At 49.7% G+C, this 24,993-nt stretch overlaps 2 protein-coding genes across 3 annotated transcripts; one reads left to right on the forward strand and one right to left on the reverse strand.

The window, feature by feature from the left end:
* Positions 1-310: 310 nt before the first annotated feature.
* On the reverse strand, positions 311-11,032 carry LOC120814796 (A disintegrin and metalloproteinase with thrombospondin motifs 8). The gene is made up of 9 exons (XM_078106523.1): positions 10,331-11,032; positions 9,191-9,430; positions 7,142-7,274; positions 6,869-7,036; positions 6,041-6,333; positions 5,081-5,267; positions 4,196-4,368; positions 3,473-3,648; positions 311-2,308 (listed from the first exon to the last, which is right to left on the reverse strand). Exons 1-9 carry the CDS (start codon positions 11,030-11,032, stop codon positions 1,564-1,566), a joined length of 2,817 nt encoding a protein of 938 aa, XP_077962649.1. The 3' UTR covers positions 311-1,563.
* On the forward strand, positions 10,950-24,224 carry LOC120814798 (A disintegrin and metalloproteinase with thrombospondin motifs 15-like). Of its 2 annotated transcripts, none has more exons than XM_040169869.2 (9): positions 10,950-11,081; positions 12,364-13,332; positions 15,476-15,608; positions 16,516-16,683; positions 18,111-18,394; positions 18,490-18,667; positions 18,928-19,103; positions 20,976-21,151; positions 21,236-24,224. In XM_040169869.2, exons 2-9 carry the CDS (start codon positions 12,484-12,486, stop codon positions 22,011-22,013), a joined length of 2,742 nt encoding a protein of 913 aa, XP_040025803.2. In that variant the 5' UTR covers positions 10,950-11,081; positions 12,364-12,483; the 3' UTR covers positions 22,014-24,224. The 2 variants fall into 2 exon arrangements, with proteins under 2 accessions (XP_040025803.2, XP_077962651.1); XM_078106525.1 differs by lacking the exon at positions 10,950-11,081 and adding an exon at positions 11,447-11,515.
* The last annotated feature ends 769 nt before the right edge of the window (positions 24,225-24,993 follow it).

A 24,993-nucleotide genomic window follows, 5' to 3' on the forward strand; every position in this document is an offset into this window, starting at 1 on the left:
TCATTTGAGGATCGCATGAATTATGTTCCATCTTTAAGACAAAGACTCACTTTATAGTATTTCATTTAATGCAACCATTATCTTAGATGAGGGGATTTTTTGTCTATAACACCTTTTTACTTTATCTGCATCATCCCTAGTTTTAAAAGCTCAAAGAATCACAATATCACGTCAACAACGATGTGGAAAACATGGAAGAGTTACCGTTTGTTGTTCGGGTCATTATCTTAGTGTGTTAGTACTTACCAGTCGGGACAAGAAGATCCTTGAGAAAATGAAATGGCTTGTTCAAAAATAACAGAAAAAATAGTTATTGTTGACATAAATGTGTTTATTGGACCATTTTTATAGGCAAAAATCCCAAAGACAGCAGCGTCTGGCATGTTAATTACTCATCCAAATATTACAAAAATAAATAGCTTAAGCTGTAGTTCTAACATAGCATGGTCCTTCATTGAAGGGATATAAGCCTAACGCTCCATCTATTTTGTTTCATAACAATGTAAATTAACAGGAATGAAGATACCAAATATACAAACACGATTCTGATGAAAGGTCTTTTTTTTACAAATGATGCCGTAACACAAAAGTCTGGAAATAAAATGACTTATTTTTTCATGAAGACGATAAATAGTTTGCTTTTCACTTTAACGTGGCACCATGAGTGTGTGGGCGTGTTATTAGCGTGCTGTGATGGACAGCAGGTTTCATGCCAATAAGCTCAAAACGTTAGCCGACCCAGAGAGACGTACTGCAGAGATTCTCTTTCTAGACAAACACACACACATGCACACATGCACACACACACGCGCACACACACACACACACACGCTATCGAGCATCTATACAAAGCATCACATCCAGAGTGAGGTAGATTTCCATGTTTTTTCAAATCGTAATAGTGGTTGTTAAATGTTAAATGTCAACAAGATGAATACTCGGTGGTTTTAATCCGTCTCTTTGCAGTCATGTTGTGTCTCTTTGCAGTCATATTGTGTCTCTTTGCAGTCATGTTGTGTCTTTGCAGTCATGTTGTGTCTTTGCAGTCATGTTGTGTCTCTTTGCAGTCATATTGTGTCTTTGCAGTCATATTGTCCCTTTGCGGTCATGTTGTGTGTCTTTGCAGTCATGTTGTGTGTCTTTGCAGTCATGTTTTGTCTCTTTGCAGTCATATTGTCTCTTTGCAGTCATGTTGTGTGTCTTTGCAGTCATGTTTTGTCTCTTTGCAGTCATATTGTCTCTTTGCAGTCATGTTGTGTCTCTTTTCAGTCATGTTGTGTCTATGCAGTCATGTTGTGTCTCTTTGCAGTCATATTGTGTCTTTGCAGTCATATTGTCTCTTTGCAGTCATGTTGTGTCTCTTTGCAGTCATATTGTCTCTTTGCAGTCATGTTGTCTCTTTGCAGTCATGTTGTCTCTTTGCAGTCATGTTGTCTCTTTGCAGTCATATTGTCTCTTTGCATGTTGTGTCTCCATCCCTGACACAGCCTGTGTCCGGCGTGTCCATTCAGTAATCCGTCCATAGTTGGTGCGCAGTGGGAAAGCTCGCTATTCTTGCGTTCTTCACGAGCACTCCGGGTTGAGACATTCTCCAGAGACGGGCTCTGGGACTTTGGTGGAGTCGCACTTCTCCGGTCCGACGGTCTTCCCCGTGTAGTCTATGCAGAAGACGCTGCGACGGCGCTCGCCCTGGCCACAAGTTCTCGAGCAGACGGACCACGGCCCCATCTGCCACATGGGGCACGGCAGGTCCCCGCAGGGCCGGATGTCCCCGGGCTTCAGGTCTCGGTCGCAGTGGTCAGACGGGAAGCCCGCGCCGTCCCGGCACTCCACGCTCCTCCTGGACCAGCCGGAGCCGCAGCTCTTGGAGCACTCGGACCACTCCCCCAGCTGCCAGCCGGCCACGCCCAACGGGTGGACGGCGTGCGGGGACGGCGATGAGCTCTTCCTCTCCTTGGACCTGTTGAAGGTTGCGTCCCGGGGGATGAAGAAGGTGTATTTGACCTTGGGCGGGTTGGCGTCCCCGGCGGTGGCCAGGAGCTGGATGGTGAGGACCTCCCTCAGCCCCCTGAAGCTCTGGATCCTCTCCAGCGTGGTGGAGGAGCCGCTGTACTTCAGCACGGCGCCCAGCACGGGAATGTCCTGCTCCACCGTGGACACGGAGAAGTTTCCGTTGAGGATGTAGCCGCCGCTCTCCCTCTTTATGGCCAGGTAGTTCCCATCGTGTTTGATTCCCCCGTGGCTCCGCTGCTTGATGTCAATGTTTGTGGCGCCAACGGGGATCGTGACGATGTCGCTGTACCCAAAACTGGAGGAGAAAAAAGAACAACGAAGGTGAGCGAGATGATGACAACGCTCTGTTACCTTACTTCAACTTTCCTTACCCTACTTTTTCATTGCTTCATTCTAGTGAGCTCAGCTTGCTCGAATGCTCAAAGACGTGCCCATTCAAGGCGGCGTGCTGAAACCCGTTGGTTTTCCTGTCAAGTATTTAAGTAAAAAGTGTTGCAGGAGTTCCGTCTCGTCCGACTCTCCCGTCTCCGGTTACTGGCTTTTAATAAACCGACAGGAAGCAGTTTGGAATCTTGTCATCTCACTCGAGCCAAACTTCCCAAGCTGTTGCTTTAACGCATTTTATTAACATGTGTAATATTGATTCTTGTGTTTTTTTAATATTGCACAGATTCTAGAAGAAACACTGCATCAGTTTCATTTTAAAAGTTTGACATGCAGAGATTTGCAGCAGCTCAGACACATTGTAATAAATCCACATGCCAACTTTTTTTTACTCAGACTTTATGCATTTATGTTCTCTACACTTTGAGTAACATTGGATTATATTTACATCATATGCCCATATCCTGAACCTCTGCATCATGATACCTATTTTCAGGGTACTGACAACCGCTATGCACGCTAAGCTAGGCTAATCGCCTCAGTTCTAGAAATTCTATTGGATTTCCATCTCTGTTTTGGGGCTGCAGGTTGTGGACAGTGAAGGACTTTCTCTTCCAGAGGATAAAAACACTGGACCTGAAGTGCGTGTGAGCTGCTTGTCTTGGCATCAGAGAGTCACCGAGCACAAACTGGGAAATGGAAATCACACTGATTGAATGGAACGTCTGGGGTCGTCGATTTACTAACTCCCACACTAAATACAATTAGAGTTTTTCAATATGTTCCTTTTTGCTCTGGTGGCTCCACAACCTTCCCATGGAGGAGAGGAAGCGAGGCTTTTCCGTGCTGCAATCGCCCATCAGGTTATGATCAAACTGAAGAGAGGCTCAAATATGCGTTTACAGCTGATTTAATCAGTGGCTGCAGATGGGCACGATAGCTCGCAGCGCAGTGCTGAGCACGATTAGCACAGCAAACCTCTGCAGTGCTTTTATTACACTCTGCAGCCGACGGGCACAAAATGCACAAATGCATCTTGGCTCGTGGGGGCTGATTGCGTCGCTTTTTCGCTTACGTGGCTTTGTTGTAGGAGCCCGTGATCTTCCTGCAGGTGAGCCCGCTGCCTCCGCACACCCCGCACTTGTCCACCCTCTTGTTGGAGCCGATCACCTGGTCGCAGCCGGCCTTCACACACTGGCCCTGGACGCACACCGACGTGGTGTCGGGGCCGCAGGTCGTCCCGTCGATCACCTGCAGGGACACGTTATGCAAACTCGTGTGAAGCTTCGCGATTATGTGTCATCATTAATGCAAATATAGAGCTGCAGCAATATAAAATAACAACAATATGGCTAGCACTATTAGCTTACTGTCAAACTAGCTGGCTAGCTAGCTAGCTTGAATTCTCCGCTGTGAGCATGTGTGGCGTTGTGTGTTGTGTGTCACTTTAAAGTGAGAGTAATATAATCGTAGATACAGTTAATCCTCTGCATGAAAACATGCTTGTACGGTTTAAGCTACGATAATTAGCTACTAGCAGCTTCTGTGTATTGTATTATTGAGGAAGCTGTTGTGAAATCGACGTAGAAAAATGTACTTTTATAGCAATTAAAGTGCATGTTTGTGTAAAACATTGAACAAAAAGACACATTGTTCCTTTTAAAGGGTGCTAAGTGGTGTTCTTCATCCAACTACAAACACTTTTTTTTAGAAATTCACTAGGATTGGGAAGCGTCAGATCAACATTTCGGGGAGGGGGTCAGATGAAATGAGAAACAGGGGTTCAGACGAGTTCTACCTTGGACTCGAACACCTTGAATTCACTGCTGCCTCTGGCCCTGCAGAAGAGCTTGCACCGGTCCCGGGGGGAGACGCCGGCGTACTTTGGGATCCACTGTTTGACGTTGCCGCTGAAGTCCAGGTAGCTGGGGCTGTGGTACTTCTCACACTGCTCCTCTCTGAAGCTCTTCCCTGGGTAGGTACAAGGTGGAGGGAGGTTTGGCATTCAAAAGGTCACCACTTTAAAGTCTAATCATCTAATCTCAGTAAAGTTACCAAATTAAGCTGCACTACCAGATATTATTTTAAAATGGTGCAATATGTTCAATGTGTGTACTCCAATGTTGGTATTCAAATATCTATTCTTAGACATTTTGACAATATATTTAGATGGATTAACTGAATTAATATAATTCCATTCATTAATTGAAATTAATTTATTTGTCAATTTATTAGCAGCTACTTTGATAATCGATTCCTCTTCTTGCTTGATCTTTGTTGCAAAACCATCAAATATTACCGTAGCATGGCAACTATGAGTTAACTGATCCTGTATTTGTCAGACTTTAAATTTGATTCGATTTGTTTTGTTTTTTTAAATGTTCGCACAACAGTAAAATTAGTGGAAAACTGTGAGATATTTGAATTATTTAAACCTTTTTTGACGGGCTCCATGGCTTCCAACCAGAGAACAGGAAGTGACCAAAGTGAGGTAGAAACGCTGAATCTATCTCTAATAGAGACCTGTCAATCAGCGTGGAGCCCCGCCCTAAAGCATCCTCTGCTTCATGGTCTGTTTGACTTGACGGCAAGTCATCTTCTCATAGACTTCTATGGGACCAGAAGAGTCGACTCCTGCTGGTCAGCAGAGAGAATGCAGCTTTAGCACATTTTAAATAGTCACCGTCGTTGTCGCCACAGGGATGCGTGTTGCAGGACTGGTACTGGAGCCTCTGTCCCTCGCAGTACCTCCCGCCGTTCAGAGGCACCGGGTCGGCGCACTCCCTGTCCGAGAACTCCACCCCGCCGCCGCAGGTTCTGGAGCAGCGCTGCCACGGACCCCACGAGCTCCAGCCGCCATCCACAGCCACCTGCCGTTAGAAAATAAATAACATAAAAAGCCACACGGCGAGGGAGGTGGGGGGGGGGGGTTTGGGTCGGAGCAGTCAAGAGCAGTCGGTCGGTCAGCGCTCGGTGCCAAAGGCAATCTGAGCCGCGCTGCCTGAAACCGCAGTCTGGATTTCTGGGTCAGGCCGCACAGCGCGCTCAGGGGCTAAATGCGTGTTGAAGTTCGGCACGCGACCGCTGTCTGGCTCTACCCACACATTCCTGCCACATGTGTCACTCACCGCCGCTGGAACCTGCCGGGCTGCTGCTTTGTGAGGCACGATGTGTGTGTGTGTGTGTGTGTGTGTGTGTGTGTTTGCTAGCGTGAGCGTCCTTTCCAGAAACGTTTTACGAGTTTGGAGCGGCTAACGTCACGGCTGCCAGCACGTCTGGATTCATAAACAGATGGGCGATCATTCCTCCGCGAGAAGATATCATCACGTTTAAGTAAACACAAAGAGGCGTCTAAGGAGCCGTAATCCATGCAACTACTACGCCAGAAGCCATTCACGCGTTCTACTTCTGCTCACGTCTGCGATGCTGAAAATTCTACATCTGCCCGATTCAGGAGGCATTATTTGCTTCAGTTCCGTGGCCTTGGTTTTTTTCCCTCACACAGCAGATTTGCGATGGAAGTTTTGTGTGCGTTGTTTGTGGGTAAAAGGGATCAAACTGTTGTGTCACACAATCTGACTGTGCAGATCAAGAGATGCCCGCCGACGCATTCAACTTTACGGAAACAAAGACGCGTCCTCACCGGCAGCTCGCTGGCCTCGCGGTTCGCCAGGCAGGCCCCGCGGAGGCAGGTGCCGTTGAGGCCGCAGGGCGTGCCGTCGGCCCACGGCAGGCTGCCGTTCCTGGTGGAGCACTGCGGCGTGCCGTCCTCCTGGCACCACAGCTGGCTGCAGGCGTCGCTGTCCGAGGAGTTGGGGCACTGGACGAAGTCCTCTCCGAACATCTGCTGGCACTGCTGGTCCAGGCCGTACCTGGCGCCCGGCGGCTCCCCGGGTAGTGGCATGGCGGCCTCCGGGACGTCCAGCAGGCAGTCTCCTGTTGGCGCAGAGCAGAGCGAAGCGCTGTGTGAAAGGGGGGGTCGGTCTCCGAGCAGTGGCAACAGCGGAAAGGTATTCAGGGCAATAAAAAAAGGGATATTTTAAATCTAATTAGGGGGGTTTTATCGCCAATGAGCTCTCAGTCAGGACGGCTGTTCAACGAGAATCGATTATTCTTCCCCCGATGATTCCTCACTACGTTCAATACGCTTTTGTCTGGAGTCGCCGATGACGACTGCGTTGCTTCGGAATGCAACACACATCTTTTTCTTTCTTCAAGCCAATAAGGAACATATTTCGCTGACACCAGATGTTGCTTTTGGCCGAGAAGATGGGGGAAGAACCGGAAGGAGTCCACTAGCCTCGCTCATCTGGCGAGGAGATGCACAACGTGACACGAGGGCGAGGGAGGGAGCGCGGTACAAAGATAAACCATCTCCGCAACCTCTGAAGCACGGAGGAACAACACAGCGCCCTCGCCACCTGTGGATCGGCCCCGATGACGAAAGGAGGACCTGGAGCGCCTTCCCTACCGTGTCCGTTGTCGAAGAACTCCGTGACGTAGAGGGCGCTGCAGGGAGACCACGGCGCCGACTTGTTGAGGCTGACGAACAGAGGAGCCATGAGAAAATGTCCGCCCAGGTCTCCAAACAGCCTCTCGCAGGTCTTGGAGTCGTCGTGGGGCATGCTCAACACGTGACCTGCGGGGTCGGGGGTCGGGGGGGGGGGGAGAAGGCGGAGCTGATGGAACACGCGCTTGCAGGTACAACTCGCTGCACGCGGATGGCAGAAGGGCGCAGGCCTACCGAGCTCGTGCGCGGCGGTGAAGGCCGCCTGCAGGCCGTTGTCCTCGATGACCAAGCAGCTCCTCTTGGGGTCGCACATCGTCCCCACGTCGGCCACGCCCAGCGTGTCGCAGCTCTTCTGTCCGCAGATGTCCTGCAAACACAGACAAACGCGCTGAGACCGGAAAACACCGACCGGACCATACCGAGGTAAAGACCCCCCCCCCCCCTAAAGCATACCCTATCGACCATCATTTACTAAATGAACGCCATGCTGTACTGAAGAAGAATTGTAACTCATCTGTGGCCGGATACCGTGTTCTAACCGCTGCTTGGAAACAGCCGGCAGAGTCCAACACATTATTCTGTCAAACGGGAATTCTATCGACCTCATGGGCAGCGAATGCACCACGAAGGCTTCACTCTCTGCTTGTGCCCACTAGTTTAAAGTCAAATGCCAAACGTGTTGCTCTGTGTTTCCATCATAAAAGAAAACAAATAAATATCCTCAACATGCAGCCGTCCAGAGCTGCAGATTCACACGCCACTGAATCCGTCCCGTGCGAGACAAGGACAGTGTGAGGGCCACGCATGACAAAAGGTCTTCGGGGCCACGACAGTCGGGACCAGAGCCGAGCTGACCGCTCGAAGCCTCTCGGTCGTGTCCGGGTCTGATTTGTGGCGGCACTAAAGTCAGCTCGTCCCCGAGGAGCCGTCCGTCCTCCACATCTCGGGGGGCACCTCTCGGCCCGAGCGGAAAAACAAGTAAACCGCTTCCACCGGGGCCTCGAACCAAGACCGCGTCGGCCCATGTGCTGTGCTCATCGTGTCCCTGACCCAGGGTCAGATCTACACGTGGATGGACGGGTGCCGAGCTGGTCCTGGGGTCAATGCGGTGACCGGGGCAGAATGTGAGACAATGGGAGTCGCGCGTAGCGGCGCCCACACCTGGCCAACGCACCTGGGACGCCAGAACGAGGCGATCGCAGCCTGAAGCTCCTGTCGGAGGACCCATAAAGGACAGTTTGTTTGCTTTGAGTTGACATTTCCTCCGCATGGAAAAGCTTTCGGGTATTCCAAGGTTCCCTCTCAGCGTCCTCACGAGAACACGCGTGCCCTCTGAGCCCACACACGCGTGTTCCCAAAGAAGAACTATGGATGGCATCCTCTCTCTTCTTTCAGCTGGGGCCCCACAATGTGTCACTGAACACTTGCAGCTCAGGTACCACATCGTGTACTGCGGTCGGCCCGGGTCGGACTTCCTTCTGGCCTCGGTTATTGACTCGTGGATGGAGAGAATATCCCGGCCTACCGCGGCGGACTCGACATTAAGATCAAAACCACATCAAATACAATTGATGAGATGATTTTTCTTTCAAGAAGACATTAAAACAGAATTCAATTGAAATGCCAATAGTTTTGTTCAGGCAACAATACCATGAAAAGGGTTCAGTCCTCCACCTCTTTTTATATATTATGGGTCACTTGCTTATTCCCATTGACGCATTTCATTTGATTTTAAACTGAGAATCAATAGGCTGCATTTCATGAACAAAACAATGTGCGCTGTGGTTTTATTTGTTGAAAACGGTGCTTCCTGTTGCTGCTCGACAGGAAGCTGATGAGAGAGGTCCGGTTTCACGTTGTCTGTCTTTCTGCAACACGAATCGATTAGAAAGTTGGCCCCTTTTTCCCCCCATTGGTTTTATAAAAAACATCATCAAAGCAAATGTGGGGTTTCATTTCTGAGCCACTGCTGTTTTAAAATCAAACACCAAGAACATTTACCGATATATAAGGTCCAGATTTTCTACTACATCAGTCTTGGCTGTATATGCGAGGAAGGTGGTAACCCTCTTCTCAAGGTGGCATCTGACTCTTCTCAGATGCTCTGACTATGTGGTGTTCACAAAAATAACTGTCAATCCTCACTAATCTCTGGCGGAGGGTCTTCTTTGTTTCACCCGAGCAAACTCTGGGAGAGCTGCCAAATGACAAACGACAAACTAAGAGCACCGTGTGTGCAGGAGAAGACGTGGCCGGGGGGGGGGGGGAGGGGGGCGCGCTCACCTCTCGGGTGAAGAGCACGGCCGTGTCGTAGTGCTCCGGGTGCCTCTGGCTCGTCGGGTTGAAGAGCTGCTGCCAGGAGCAGAAGTTCCTCAGAGCGACGCCCCCGTTGCTGGAGAGCTCCGGGCCGACCTCCTCGTCCTCCACCACCAGCATCTTCACCACCACCACGCTGACCGAGTTCTTTATGCTGGGGTGCTTGTAAAGCTGGGCGGCCATCGACATCAGGGTCAGAATGTAGTGCTGTGGGGGGGCAATAAGTAACAAACAATTTAGTTCCTTAAGAACACTGAGAATCGCACCAATACTGAGCTTTGGGCTACAAGTTGTACATCCAAGTTATTGCAAATACACATGTTGCGCTTTTGGCCTTTCTTGTTACTTATTGACACCAAATATCCGCTATGCCAACATGTGCTGGGAGAGACGGAGCTGAACGCATGACACTAAAATAAGTTCATTTTTGATTTAGCTACTAAATCACAATGAATGTCTTCTTTTCTAAGGCGTCATTTCCCCAAAGACGTTTTTCCAAGAGCCACACATGTTGTTTTTCTCTGCCTGGGGGGGGATGTTTGATAAGCCGATCTCCTTTGTGATAAACATGTGAAAACAACCCCTACTTGTCCCTCTAACCTTTACATATTCACTCCACTGGCGAGGAGCTTTTCAAGTCCAAACAGACTGCAGAGAATGACTGATCTCAGGAATGAGGGATGATTGAAACAACGGATGTTATGTGAGATGAAATGCAGGAAATGGCCCATGAACCGGATCAACAGTGAGGCGTAAACAAGGCGCGCGGCCGCCATTGACGGCCGGTGGATCTTCTCCGTTGCTCGGCAGCCAAATCGTGACCAAAGAGCTCAGGAATGCGTTTCTGCATTGCTTGCATTTCTGTTGCCTGACTTCCCACTCAGCCTGTGGAAAACAGGGAGCCCGCCGGCTTCCTCCCGAGCCTCCTCTTTGCCAAACGTGTTTCATGCAGCGGCGCAGAGAAGACAGATCGCGGTCGTTATGTGTGAAGGAGAAAGGGACCCGAAGGGGGAAAGAGACGCCGTCTGTTTATGTCTGAGCAACTACGGGTTGTTTAGGTTCCCATTAACAGTGCGCGCAGGAAAGAGTGCGTTCGTCGTGTCTGACCTTTACTTCATCTCCATAGAAGTGGGCCATGGTTGAATCAACCACCACCAGGGTCTCGATGAACCGAGGCGCAGAAATGAAGCGTCTCCGGCGAGGTGCCCTCCGTGCGTCACCGTGGCCCCGCGTAAAACTTCCCCCTTTGGGCTTCTCATCCTCCGCCGCCGCCGCCGCCTCCTGATCACACGGGAGGGGAACGCCGAGGCTGCGGGCGAACGTCCTCCTCCGGACGACGTGCAGCTGCTCTGCGGAATCGGGCCCCGGGACCCCGCGAAGTTTGGGCTCAATGAAATACTCGTTCCCCTCCGTCACGAAGGAGCCCAAGACGCCGGAGCACAAACTGACAGCCACCACCGAGCTCTGGTCGTCATCCACTGTCCCCGAGTAGAAGCAACGCCTGAGCCGTCCCTCGCCCTCCTCCGTGCGGAGATCCGCCGCGGGACGCGCGCCCGGAGCGCCGCGTAAAACCCGTTGCACCGTGAAGGAGGGCGCGATGAATCCGGTGTCCGGGATCAGGTTCAGGGTCAGCTCCTTGCCGAATGCGCGGAGGGTAAAACTCGGCCGTTCTTCGCTTCGTTTCCAAAAGCGGCCACTGGTCCTGTGGTTCATCCGAACAGGTACAACGTCCTCAGACTCAAACGGAGCGCGGGGCGCCGCGCGCATTACGCACAGCAGCGCCAAGGCGACGCGCACGGCGGAACGCATCTTCTCCTCTGGAACGTTTTTTTATTACAACGTGTGTCCTTTATCTCTGGTATGTAGTGCGTCTCCTCCAATAAGATCTCTCCAAAGGAAAAGTGATTTGTTTGGACCCCCCCCGCCGCCCTCCTGACCCCCTTTCAGCCAGTCTTGGTCAAAGTGTGTCTGGTATTTAACGCCAGTCCGTCTCGGTGGTCCTTCCTGGTTCCCTTGTTGTACCTCTCAGCAGCGGCGGTCCGGACACATCGGGGGTATTTTTACTTTCTGCTCTTCTCTGGACACGAGGGGGTTTATTTTTGATCTCCTCCGCTGCTGGAAATTCTCCTCCCACTCGCACTTCACTCGGGATGAAAGGGGTCCAATGAGAACGGGCCGACCCCCCCCCCCTCCCTTCTGAAATAGCTCGACAACCGCGCTGCTATTATTAACCCGGCGGGCGTGGGACGTCTACGCGACGCCCAGCTGGAGGTCTGCTGCTCGCGGCTGTCGGTGAGTGGCGGGTCCCCGCGGAGCCCCCCCCCACCCCCCCCCACACAGCGCGAGGCGGACTCTTATGGACGGAGGAAGGAAGGAACGTGAGCACCGACCGCCGCATTGGACACTGAACGAGGATTTAACGCGTTATTAGAGGCAAGAGGAGAATACGAGCCTCGAAGTTGCGCTGCTGTTGTTTTTTTACGCCACATTCGCCGCAGAGAAGCATTCTCTGAACAATAAGGGAAATGTGTCTTCAATGGGAAGAATATTAGTGAACTAGTGAAATAATGAGAAGCAACGGATACAATAAACTTGTGATTTATTTGATTTAAAATGAAACGCTGAAACAAACAAACTAGCATTGTTTTGTTTTTGCGTGGACACATGACGCTCAGAGACACAGACACCACGTGATCGGGCCCCCGCACGGCGCAGTTACTCGCGTCCGCCGCCGGGTGGCGTCAGAGGACCGCGCACGCCTTCGTGCGCCCGGGCGCGCGCTGACGCTCCGGTAAACTTCTCGCGCAAACAGGTGTCGCTCTCTGCCCGAGTTCCGCTTCGCTCGTGTCTTTAAACTGTTTTCTTGTACAAGCGCTGGAAGGAAAAAGGAGCCACGTGTCTTTCCAGCTCGGCTTTATTTATTCTCTCTACTCAATTGTGCAATAAATGTTTCTGTAACAGTAAATAAAAGCAGCGCGTGTTTAGTTTTACACTCGGACGCAGGTGCCTTTCATCTAAACCAAGAAACCAAATGTAGCCAGGTGGTTTTGTCTTTGTCTCTCTCTGTCTGTCCCCCCCCCCCCCCCCCTCCCCACCACCACCACCCCGCCTCCCCCCTCGCTCTGTAAACCGGTGGTCAGAGGGGAAGCGGTGCGCGATGGGAGGGCAGCTCGGATGCCTGAGGATACGCGCGCGGAACGCTCCGTGCCATTGCGCGCGACATCCCCACTGCGCGCGGAGCTCGGCGCGCGGGAGCAGCGATGGCCGCGCTCATCACTTGCCTGTTTGTTTTTGCGGAGTTCCTTCTGCACCTTAAAGTCACGCACTGCGAGGAAGTGGATTCCTGCATCCCGGCTCGCGTGGGTCATCACGCGTTCCGCTTCAGCGCATTCGAGCGGGTGCTCCACCTCCGCCTCGCGCCGGACTCCAGCTTCCTCGCGCTGCCAGGCGCCGCGGACCTGCGGGAGTGCTTCTTCTCCGGTACTGTGAACGCGGATCCGGACACCTTCGCCGCGCTCAGTCTGTGTGAGGGTCTCCGGGGGGGTTTCTCCTACGACGGCATGGAGTATTTCATTCGCCCCACCGACACCGGAGACGCTGAACATCGGAACTCGTTCAACAGGACGCACGTCATCCACCGCTGGACACGCGCTGCGCACTCCGGCGCGAACCACACCAGCAGGTGCGCCGTCACACCTGACGCAAACTTCAACGGGTCCTTTGAGAACCGCGAGCACCTTGATGGCTTGGCTGCAACTGTGGTAAAAAACCTGGGCAGGTCGAAGAGGTTCGCCTCCATCCCCAGGTTTGTGGAGGTGCTGGTGGTGGCGGATGAATCTATGGCTGCGTTCCACGGGGGCGACCTGAAGCATTACCTCATGACCCTGATGGCTGTGGCGGCCAGGCTTTACAAGCACCCCAGCATCCTCAACTCCATAAACGTGGTGGTGGTGGACTTCATGGTGATAAACGAGGCTGACAAGGGGCCAAAGATCTCCAGCAACGCGGCACTGACGCTGCGCAACTTCTGCTCCTGGCAGAAGAAGCTGAACAAACACAACGACAAGCACCCCGAGTACTGGGACACCGCCATACTGTTCACCAAGCAGGTAAGAGGGTCGCACCCCACAGGTGGGGAGAGCGGACAAGAAAAGGCTGCAGTGCTAAACAGCTTGTGCAGGATTGTGTTATGAGACAATGCCCCCCCCCCCCCCCCCCCCCCTGTCCCCCCCCCGTCCCCTCAAAGCGCCGAGCATAAGGCAACCTCCAGCTCTACTGAGAGAAGCCAGAGCTTCAGGCTGCATTCTCTCTGGTCACCACCAGGGGGCGACTCCTCTGGTCCCATAGAAGTCTATGAGAAAAGGACTCCACCTCTCTTGATTCAGGGCGGGGCTACGCTCTGATTGACAGGTTTCAAGACAGCCGCCCCGACCAATATAGCAACTACATCCACTTGTTATATAACAACTATGGTTAGCATGCTAACATTTAGCTCAGGGCAGTTGTAATATGATCAGCTGATCAGTGTTTGCCAAAAAAGGCCAAAAAGTGTCCATAAAACCAATGGGCGTCGTCATGACGACAAACTCCACCTCATATACGCTCCTTTGGTGTCATGTTCTAAAGCTCCGGGTACCCCAGCGTCTCAAACTATGTCATGTGGTTCGAGTGAGACCGCCAATACAAATGTGTGAACGCCCGACTCGGAGGCCTCAAAACGCGGCTCAAACCGGTGGGTGACGTCGTGACCCCGCCCCCTTCTGAAGTGGGGTCAAACTTTTGCGAGGCTGTAAAACGCGTCTGTCGTCGTTAGATTGACTTTGAAACGAGAGAAAACAACTCTGTGTGTGTTCTGCTGTGCATCCATCGGCCCGTGTGCTGCTGTTGCCTCCTTCCTCCTCCAATGAGTCATTGGAAAAGAACAGCTGAGCCAGGTCCCCCTGTTTGGTCGTTAATAGCTGCTTTCCATTAGCTCGGGTTTGGTTCTCGCTCCTGGACTGCAGAGAAACATGCAAAATCACTTCAGGGTCAAAACCTGCCTTTGAAAAAAAGAAAAATATCCCTTATTTACACTGAGGGCAGTTAAATGCAAGAAGTCATGGTTGTCCTTGTAGGGCTCAACGGGTGCAGCTGGCGAGATGGAAAAAGTCTTGTAGAAAAGGTGGTGTGGAATCCACATGGCTGGCAGAAGGTGCCTCGTCACAACACGGGGTGAACAAGTTCCCTCGTGTGTGACTTTTCGCTCATTGGGGAGGAACACAAGGACACTCAGGCTGAGTCACTTTTACGTAGGAGGCCATTTTCTTTCTTCCTTCCTAAGGAGTCACAGCTATTCCTGGATTGTTACAACTAGAATCGATGAAATCAATAAAAATCGATTATTAAAAGTGTTGGGAACGAATTTCATCATCGATTCGTTGTGTTGCGCGATTACTACGTCACCCAGTGAGCCGAGCCGCCGTGGAGTCACGTGACGCAGGCAGAGACGTCCGTTCGACTAGTCGGCCGATGTGCGCGAGCTTTTCACATTGAATAAACTGACAAAGTACGTCCACGGCAATATATAACGTAACATGGCACGGGATGGTAACAAGCTAGCGTTAGCACGCTAATAACAGCAGTCAAGCCGTTAGCAAGACTAAGACACGTTTTCATTTACCATTGACATCTGTTGTTTTGTATATATATATATATATATATATATATATATATATATATATATGGAAGTCATTTATTTATTTATCAGAGACTGTTTCAGAGTATCACCAAAGTTCATTTAATGGATCCTGAGGGACACATTAAGATCTGGGCCAAATATAATGTAAATCTATCCTCCAGTTGTCTGGATAGCTCACAAAAAACAAAAAAACAAAAAAATGGGCCGTAAGTACTTTAATGTCTGCGAATCACAAGTGTAAATAGTTTCAGATTGCTGTTGTTTCTGGTTTAAAATGAGGGGATCTGACATTGCAACCCTGGTCCGACTCAGCCAGGTGGGATTCACCCTGTCCCTCCAAACGCCGCTTCTTCTCTCTTTAACTAAACGCAAGAGGAAACGTGAGGTGGGCTATCGGCCCCGACCCTCCATGTGTTTTAACAACAGAGCAGCAATAAACAAACCACGGCGCCATGAGCTTTGCATCAGTTGTCTTTGCTCGAAGCTCAAAACCCATCCAGGCAAAAACACGCTTCTCTGCGCCCTGGTTGGTTGAGATGGAGATGAAAGTGTAAACCAGCTGTTGCGTCCTGCAGGATCTCTGCGGGGCCACGACCTGCGACACGCTCGGGATGGCCGACGTCGGCACCATGTGCGACCCGAAGAGGAGCTGCTCCGTCATCGAGGACGACGGCCTGCCCTCCGCCTTCACCGCGGCGCACGAACTCGGTGAGCGATGCTGTGATTTCACTGTCACGCCGGTCGGTCGGATGATCCCAAATGCAATCTGTTGGTTTTGGTGAAGTGTTGCACTCTACACACCATATAGCCTGTAAGCTGCATCCAACCTGAGCCACAATGTCAGACATTCTGCTTCAACCGACTACCAATCACAGGGCCGGGGGGGGGGGGGGGATTTGTCTTGTCTGGTTCTTATGAAATAGCTAAGATGAGCAAATATGGATTTAGAAAAAACTAGCTGTGTCATGGTGAGTGTGAAGTTGTTTGGACTCGTCTATTTTTCTAATTTGGGCTGTTTGCAGCTTTTTGCAGATTTACCCCCCAAATAAGTAAAAACAGCTGAAAGTGAACACTAATAATCCTACTTTGTCAATGAAACCCAAACTTGTGGGTGGTTTTAAACCTCAATGCCAAAATTTGACAAACTGTCTAGTTAAGCTAAATCCTTTTTATTATAAAAGATGTCTTTCAAATTATAATCAGTGTTTGAGGCATTAAAAGAAACCAGATGCACGAGTAACTCCGAGGCCTCCCGAGAGGATCTCAAATACGATAGGTCATGTTTGAAAACACCGTTTCTTTCTTCTTTTGGAAAGTACTTCATGTTCATATTTAAGGAGGAGAACGATTTCCTTGGGAACTAAATTCCCCCGTCGCTTTAGAACATGGACGCGTTCCCATTCATCACCGCATTCCTGTCTGCTATGACATCAGCCTCAATCACTCCGACTCTCTCTGCCTCGGACTCGCGTGAATTTTGCTTCGCTTTCTTCATCTCAGACCTGAACCTAATCCTCGGATTACCTAAGCCTACCTGCTGGTTTAATGGTTTAAACGTCTGTTTCCTACTTTAAAAGACGCCTTGACCCTGACAAACCCCCCCATTGTCCCTCAGGCCACGTCTTCAACATGCCCCACGACAATGTGAAGGCATGTGAGGAGGTATTTGGGAAGCTGAAGGACAACCACATGATGTCTCCCACGCTGATTCAAATCGACAGGAGCCGGCCCTGGTCCGCGTGCAGCGCCGCCATCATTACCCAGTTCCTGGACAGGGGTCATGGTCAGTAAACACTTCCTGTCCACGTCTCTGGACTCCCCACATCTGTCCAGGCTTCACGCTCTCAGCCTGGTTGTAATCTAATTGTGCTCACACACACTATACAGAACTTATATCATATCAAAACGAATCTGTATGAAACAAACACAACGAGCCTCTCGTCGGTCGGAACGACAGGGATCCAACGCAGAGTGCGCCCCCCCAGTGGACTTTAGGAATAGCAGATACTTTTATTCATACTGTTCTATAAAGATTTGGGGATTTGAGGCCAGAAACACAACGCAATGACGCACAACGTGGTTGATGACCCCAAGGCTTAATAAATAAACCCGTTTGTTTTTTACCCCTTCTTGCGCGCGTCGAAGATTTTTGAAGAGAGAACGGATCCGATTGAAGAGCTTTTGTGGGAAGAAATGCGTAAATATGAGCGCTTGTACAAGCCGTCATTGGCGGGCTATGAGGACGCCGGATGGCCTCTGATTCATGGAGGGAGATCTCCACAAACGAGGGGAACAAAGTCGTGGAGGAAAATACGGGACAAATGTGTCCTTGATGAAGAGCAGCAGTGTGGATGCACGGGGCAATAAAGTCTATGATACATAAATAAAGCAACCAGCGACTTCCACACACAAAGACGTGACTCTCCAGGTCGTCTTCAACAAAACACGTGACTCCACCTGTTGTTCTGGAGGTGAATCGCTCTGCAACACACGCATGACTTTTAGAACCATTTCGCTGCAGTTACTGAAGCAAGCCGGTTCCTTTACACAAGTACCCCCCAACGTTTGACAATGGATCCCAACGTTTGCTTGGTGGGTTTCAACGCTTATGTTAAGTCCACCATTACACCAGTTATCTTCTCTAAATTAGACCTGTTGAAGAAAAATATCTTTTCCCTAACGGAACTAAGAGATTTTGATCCAAAAGCACTTTTAAAACCAAGCTCAAATTGCCTTACATTAATTCTGTATCAAAACATATTTGATGTAATATCGGAGTATATTTTGTTGTATTTTCATGCTGTGATATTCAGATAAAAAGTACTTATAGTTTCTATTTAATTTCACTTCCCATTATCCGCATTCAATACAACATTCCAAAGTGTATTGATATATTACTCTGCTTTCTCTCCTCAGGGAGTCTGTTTCTGTCTTTAATGTGTAACTGTCGACCAGCTTACTTACTAACGAGCAAATGAGCATTTAGTAAGTTTAACACTGGTGTCTTTTCTGTACGAGTCATCTCCTTAATCTAAACATTATTTGGTGCCTGTTCTATTTAATACTTTTGGAGCTAGTGTTGCTAGCTAGAGAAGAGAAGAGGTGGTTTATCTTCGGTTTAAAATCCGTTAAAAATATCTAGCTGTGTACGCAAGTGTAGGGAATATTCTGCTAGCCAAAGGAAATGTATCACAAACTTTGTCTCTTTAGGAGATTGTCTGCTGGACCAGCCTCAGAAGCAGCTGTCCTTCTCAGACCACATGCCCGGTTCCAGCTACAGTCTACACCGCCAGTGCGAGCTGGCCTTCGGCCCCGGCTCCAAGCCCTGCCCGTACATGCAGCCCTGCACCAAGCTGTGGTGCACCGGAAAGGCCCGCGGCCAGCTGGTGTGCCAAACCCGACACTTCCCCTGGGCAGACGGCACCAGCTGTGGCCACGGGAAGGTCTGCTACCGAGGAGCCTGCACGGACAAGAACAACACCGTGCACGTCAAGGTGAGAGTGTGCAGAAGTTCTGTCCTCCTGGTGGTTTCTCCGGTGTCTCATCACAGATTGGTGTACCTGCTGGGCCTGTGTGTCTCTTGTCCCAGGTGGATGGCCGGTGGGGGAAGTGGGGAGCATTCGGAAGTTGTTCCCGGAGTTGTGGTGGAGGAGTTCAGCTGGCCAGTAGGCAGTGTGACAACCCCGTTCCTCAGAATGGAGGAAGATACTGCTACGGCCTTCGCATCAAGTATTGCTCCTGTAACCTCAACACTTGCCCTAAAACAGGTAGGCTGGTGTCGGCTTGAGTATGTTCACTCAGTAATACTGTGACCATTTAGCAAACATGTTACCTAGAAACGGTGATTGTTCAAGAAGTTGAAACAACCAAAGACAAGAGAGCAGAAGTGAACCGAATGGATTCAACTTTGTGTTGAGGCCGTACTTTATCGACCAATAATGTAACAGTTCGGGGGTGTTGTCAGGCCAGACGCGCACAACCTGGTCGAGTCGTCAATCTAAAGGGAGGCTGTTTTTTACATCTCCAGGTAAGAGCTTCCGCGAGGAGCAGTGTGAAGCGTTCAATGGTTTGAGCCTGAACACCAACAGACTGGGCTCCACTGTGGCTTGGGTTCCTAAATACTCGGGCATCTCCCCGAAGGACAAATGTAAGCTTATCTGCCGCGCCAACGGGACCGGGTACTTCTACGTCCTGGCTCCAAAGGTACGTAACGGGTTTAACACGTTCACTGTTTCTCAGAGTGACCACAACATACTAATGTGTAGTTTCAGTAATGAACTCTCCAAGGGTACTTTGCAAGTACAACTAATGCTTCGTCTACTGCGGTTTTGAAGCATTGAGTCTGGCATATTGGCCGCCCCCATTTGTTTGTTTTTATCGAATCTGTACTGAGAAGGACGTAGAGACGTCATATGCCGCTCTGGTAGAGAACTGTCAATTAGCGTGTTAAAGCATCCCCTGCTTTATGGTCTGTTTCACTGTAAATGGACTACAATGTATCATGCTATATTGAAGAAGAGAGATTGAGATAGAGATAAACACAGCATAAACATGTTTAAAATGTTTACTGAGGGAATAAATCAAGAGAGAAGTAATTTTCTCACAGATCACAGGAGCCGCCCCCTGGTGGGCGCAACAGAGAATGCAACTCTAATGGTACGTTGAACGCATTGCCAGCCTTTTGCGCAACAGGTTTACATACAAAGTCTATGCACAGACGCAATGGCGCTGGAGCGACGTGATTTCGGGCGAAGCCGCGTCAAACACCCAAACGCAGCAAACGCGAAAGTTGAAATATTCAATTTTTGGCAACAAAATGCTGTGACAGTGCAGCGCGACAGCCTATCAGCGCCGAAATGCTCCCCATCGCCCTGCAGACAGCGGTATCCAGAGTAGGATGTAGACACATCCTCGTACCTTTATTGCGACCGGTCGGGAAAGAACAAACAGCATACAACCATATGTGCATTTTTACAGCATCCCATCGCTGCACTGAATATAGTAAGCTAAAGTGTAGGGTAATTGTACTGTTAAACGATACACTGATACTAAATATAAAGTAATATAAAAAGCGTTTGCTCAATGAGAACGTGTGTGTGGCTCTTAAAAGAGCCGTTTGGTTTTGCTTGAGCATCCGGTGTCAGTTCCCTCGGCATGGAAGTACGATGTGAAGTCCGGTGCCCGATCCGAGCCAACGAGCTAGCAAACGGGCTAACGGTTAGCAGCACGGTTAGCAGCGGTTAGAAGCGGCGGTGATCCAGACGCAGTTCCTGTAGAAGTCGGTGAAATTCACCGAGCTGTCTGCGCCTACGGACGCTTTAGTACAAAAACACAACTCCGTTTGGTCCGACGTGAGTAGAACTTTCACAACAAGTAGAGCGTCGCGGATGATGCGAGGAAAAAACAATGGCGGAAAGTTGATCGGTTTCAGGGTGATAAGCCACGCCCCCTCTCAGTCGCTTTGGGCGGGAATACGCAAACTGATTACAAATGTACAACGAGAGTCCTGCGGCGCGTTGAGAGCGTTTGAGGCGTTCGGTGTGAACGTAGCTAACGTAGCTAACGTAGACGTGAAGCCTCGGCTTCACTTTCCAGAACCGAAGCTGTTTATCAACTGTTGTAATCGGTAATGCAAACCGAAGTTGTCACTGAACACCTCATTGTGGGTCAGAAGCTCATGGGAGGTGTAGATGAACCATTTGTGGAGGCCCTGTGTGGTCACAGAGGTTTGTGGGATTTGTTCCTTGTGAGAGCTGATGTGTGGTGAGAAACATGCAGCGACAGTCACCTCTCAGCTGTGGCTTGTCAGCAACTATTTATGCAACCAGAGAGGAAACAAGCTTGTGGCAGCAATGTTGGCCAGAATCTCGTTTACACTGAAGGACACTGAGCTCTCCCTGTGGTGACACCTTTCACTTTGTATTTATGTAGCTTTTCGGTTCATCATGTTTGTTTAGTAAGAAGAACACTAACGTGTATATAGTGTTGTGTCCTCACTCTTTCATTCCCTGTTGTTATTTCTGGTCTGGTTTACATGTTATCTACCTTAAGATGTAATATGTGGAAACCCTGCAGGTTGTGGATGGAACGCTCTGCTCTCCTGACACCTCGGCCGTATGCGTTCAAGGGAAATGCATCAAGGCGGGCTGCGATGGCAAGCTGGACTCCAGCAGGAAGTTTGACAAGTGCGGTGTCTGCGGCGGAGACAATCAGGGCTGTAAGAAGGTCTCGGGAATGTTCACCAAACCTGTGTAAGTAGCACACAGGGTTACTGAAAGACAACTGAAAAATGTACCCTTCACCCTTCTAACTTCTTGTCCACACTTTTCTTGTAGTCATGGCTACAACTTCGTAGCGACGCTGCCCGTCGGGGCTTCCAACATCGACGTCCGTCAGCGCGGCTACCGGGGGATGGTCAGCGACGAGAACTACTTGGCGGTCAAGAACCGCCACGGCAAGTACCTGCTGAACGGCAACTACGTGGTGTCGGCCGTGGAGCGCGACCTGCTGGTTAAAGGCGCCCTGCTGCGTTACAGCGGCACCTCCTCCGCGGTGGAGATCCTCCAGTCCACCCGGCCGCTGCAGGAGGCTCTGACCGTGGAGGTGCTGTCTCTGGGGAAGATGACTCCTCCCAGGGTACGATACTCCTTCTACATCGCCAAGGACAGCAAGGAGGACAAGACCCTGCGCAAGGAGGATAAGAGCCACGCGGCGCACAACAGCGTCCTGGCGGACAGCAACCAGGTCGAGGCCGAGGAGCTGATGGCGGCCAAGAGGCCGGTCAGCCACTGGGTGACGGGCAGTTGGGACCCCTGCACTGTCACCTGCGGGAGCGGTCTGCAGAAGAGGCCGGTGCACTGCCAGAGCACCGAGGGGCGTCCGGCGGCGGACTGTAGCGCCGCCGACAGGCCCTCGTCGGCAAGGGCATGCGGCGATCCGTGTCCCGCGTGGGACGCCGGCGGATGGTCCCAGTGCTCCAAGTCCTGCGGGAGGGGCTTCAAAAGGCGGCCGGTGCGCTGCATGACGGAGAACGGCCCGAGTCTACCCAGGGACCACTGCTCCGGGAGGAGGAAGCCTCAGGAGCTGGACCTCTGCAATCTGAAGCCATGTTAGAGCAGAACAGACACAAGCCCGGACCCTATTACTGTCACATGGACGATCTGATGGCAGCGCTCGTGCCGATGATCATCCCCCTGCCACGTTGGGGTGGGAGGTTTCCTCCCCCGCTGCCCCCTCCCCCCCGCTACATCGATGGAAAGCCAACCGAGACAAAGGGGTCTCCCTCTGATGTTTGAACGGCTGAAAGTCGTCTTCTTGTAAACTGTCCAACAATCTGCCTCGGGGGTTTCTACTCCGTCGGCCCACCTCCCCCAGAACGGATGTCTGCGCATGTACAGTCAGTCACGCAGGGGGAGGACGCCGTGACGTCGGCACACTGGCGTTTACTGCTACCGTGGCGTGGGATGAACTGAGAGTTCAAAGGGGGGAGGGGGAGCGAGGTATGACCTCACATCCTGCCATGGACATTTCCTCCAATGAAGAACTACTCACGATGTGAAACGCAGTCCTGCTGGTGTAGAATAATCAAAGAACCAATCTCTCATTGGTCCGTTGGGTCTCTGTAACGTAACCACGGTAACGTCTCCGCCGGCGGCGAGCCGTTTGCTGGCTTGTTGAGACTCGTGTGATGAATCAAACGAACCTGTTTGACTATAGAGGCAAAAACAAAGAGGACAAGTCATGATTTAAAAAACATCCTGTTCCTCTACGTTCTGGGATGGATCAATATCGATATGGATACGTATATATTTGAAAGATAATCCATGAGAAAACTTAAGTATTTCTGTATGTTTACATTCGTTTTCAAATTTAGAAACCTGTAATTGTGCGTTTTTTTGTCACAATGGAGACAAATCTGGTGTAGATTTAGCTAACGCTGGTTAACTGAAATAATGTAGGAGTGACATTTGAGTATCATTTCATCGTTTCAGAAGTAAACTTTCCAAATGCTTTTATGAATGACATCAGCTAAACGTGGAACCAAGCGGTAACCTAGCAATGCAATTTAGTTTTACAGGTATAAAATAATGTTATGGAGTTTCTTTTTTTATATTTCATTCATCATTCATCAGTGAGAGACAAGAGTCTTAAGAGAATCCTTCAAATCTTCACAATTAAAAAAACATGTTTAGGGACAAATAGACAACGGCACAGAGATCATTAAAAATAATACAAATAAGATACATTTCTTTTATTTTCAGCATTGGGGATGTGTAGTAAAATGAGGCTGTACAAAAATAGGAAGAATAAATGAAATTCATTTAATCAAAGTAATAATCTACAGAGGAATCGATTGTTCCTCAGTCAGCCTTCCATGTAAAGGAATTCTTTACTCTCAAGAGTATAAATATTCTAGATATTCAGGGAATGTAGCTTGGTTTGTTCTGTGTAAAAACCAAAGAGTTACAAACTTTAAGGAAGCTTAACTTTAGTTGACTTGTTTCTGAAAGATGAAACCAAAAAGGGAGACATTCAAATGTGATGTTTTTCTGGTTTCCTGATCCCCTTCTGATTATTATTAAACGTGAACACAATGAATGAATGAATGAACGAATAAGCAGTTCAAAGACAGAAAGGAAAAACAAAGCGCAGTCATAAATACCAAAAGTAAGTCTGCGTAGAGTTGAACGAGGCATCACCATAATGGAGGCTTCATATTGGAAAATCACTTTTAATCATTAAAAGAAGTAAATGTTTGTGGCGTTTCCTGCGACCTCACAGGCGTTAAGCTGCAGACACTTTTATCCACATCGTTCATTTACAGGTTATTCTGTAGTCATCTTTCTTTAGCTGTTTGAGGATGAAACTCATTTGAGGGGAAATCAACACGGACTCGCTCTCAAAGACCTGAACGCAAAATGGGTTGTTTTCATCCCATGAATTACTGTTGCTGCACATAGTTAATCAGAACATCAGCAGTCTGTCGGCTCATTTGACATGTTTACCAAATTCACTGCAAGAAAATAATTCCACATCTACTGAGATCCAAACCTTCAGACACTTCCAATTTCACGCTTGGAGGCACCGACATTTCAGAATAGTATAAAACTATTTGTGTTGAGTATCTGGTCCTTTTTAGGAGGAAAATACTCTCCGCTTCAGAGGAACTATTCATTGTTTCTTCTTCTCTTTTTCATATAATGCACAGTTGATGTCTTTTCATATCAGTTGTGTTTTGAATTGTATACTATGTATGCATTTATCTAGCTGTTTAAAATAAAGTATATGTATATAAAGTATATATATACATAGCAATATACTGAATCATTATCCAGGTTTTCTATTCAAATATTTTGAGACAACAGAGGAAATCATATCATACATTTTCTCTTCAGGCTCTTTCTTCTGCACCACGGTTTGGTTTCTTCTCGCAGTGTTCATCACACGAGAGGAGACCTTCAGCTCACACCGAACATCATTCTTCCTGTTTGGTCTTCTGCTGACTCAAGCTGCACCGAGCAAACACGTGGTTAAGAATCTGACTCCAAAAAATGACGTCAAATGTTTTGTGTGTTAAAGCTGCATTCTGTGCAGTGACCAGCAGGGGGCGACTCCTCTGCTCCCATAGACGTCTATGAGGAAATGACTCTACTTCTCTGTAGTGACCAGCAGGGGGCGACTCCTCTGCTCCCATAGACGTCTATGAGGAAATGACTCTACTTCTCTGTAGTGACCAGCAGGGGGCGACTCCTCTGCTCCCATAGACGTCTATGAGGAAATGACTCTACTTCTCTGTAGTGACCAGCAGGGGGCGACTCCTCTGCTCCCATAGACGTCTATGAGGAAATGACTCTACTTCTCTGTAGTGACCAGCAGGGGGCGACTCCTCTGCTCCCATAGACGTCTATGAGGAAATGACTCTACTTCTCTGTAGTGACCAGCAGGGGGCGACTCCTCTGCTCCCATAGACGTCTATGAGGAAATGACTCTACTTCTCTGTAGTGACCAGCAGGGGGCGACTCCTCTGCTCCCATAGACGTCTATGAGGAAATGACTCTACTTCTCTGTAGTGACCAGCAGGGGGCGACTCCTC

Source organism: Gasterosteus aculeatus, chromosome 1 (genome assembly GCF_964276395.1).
Source record: "Gasterosteus aculeatus chromosome 1, fGasAcu3.hap1.1, whole genome shotgun sequence".
Lineage (NCBI taxonomy): Eukaryota > Metazoa > Chordata > Actinopteri > Perciformes > Gasterosteidae > Gasterosteus > Gasterosteus aculeatus.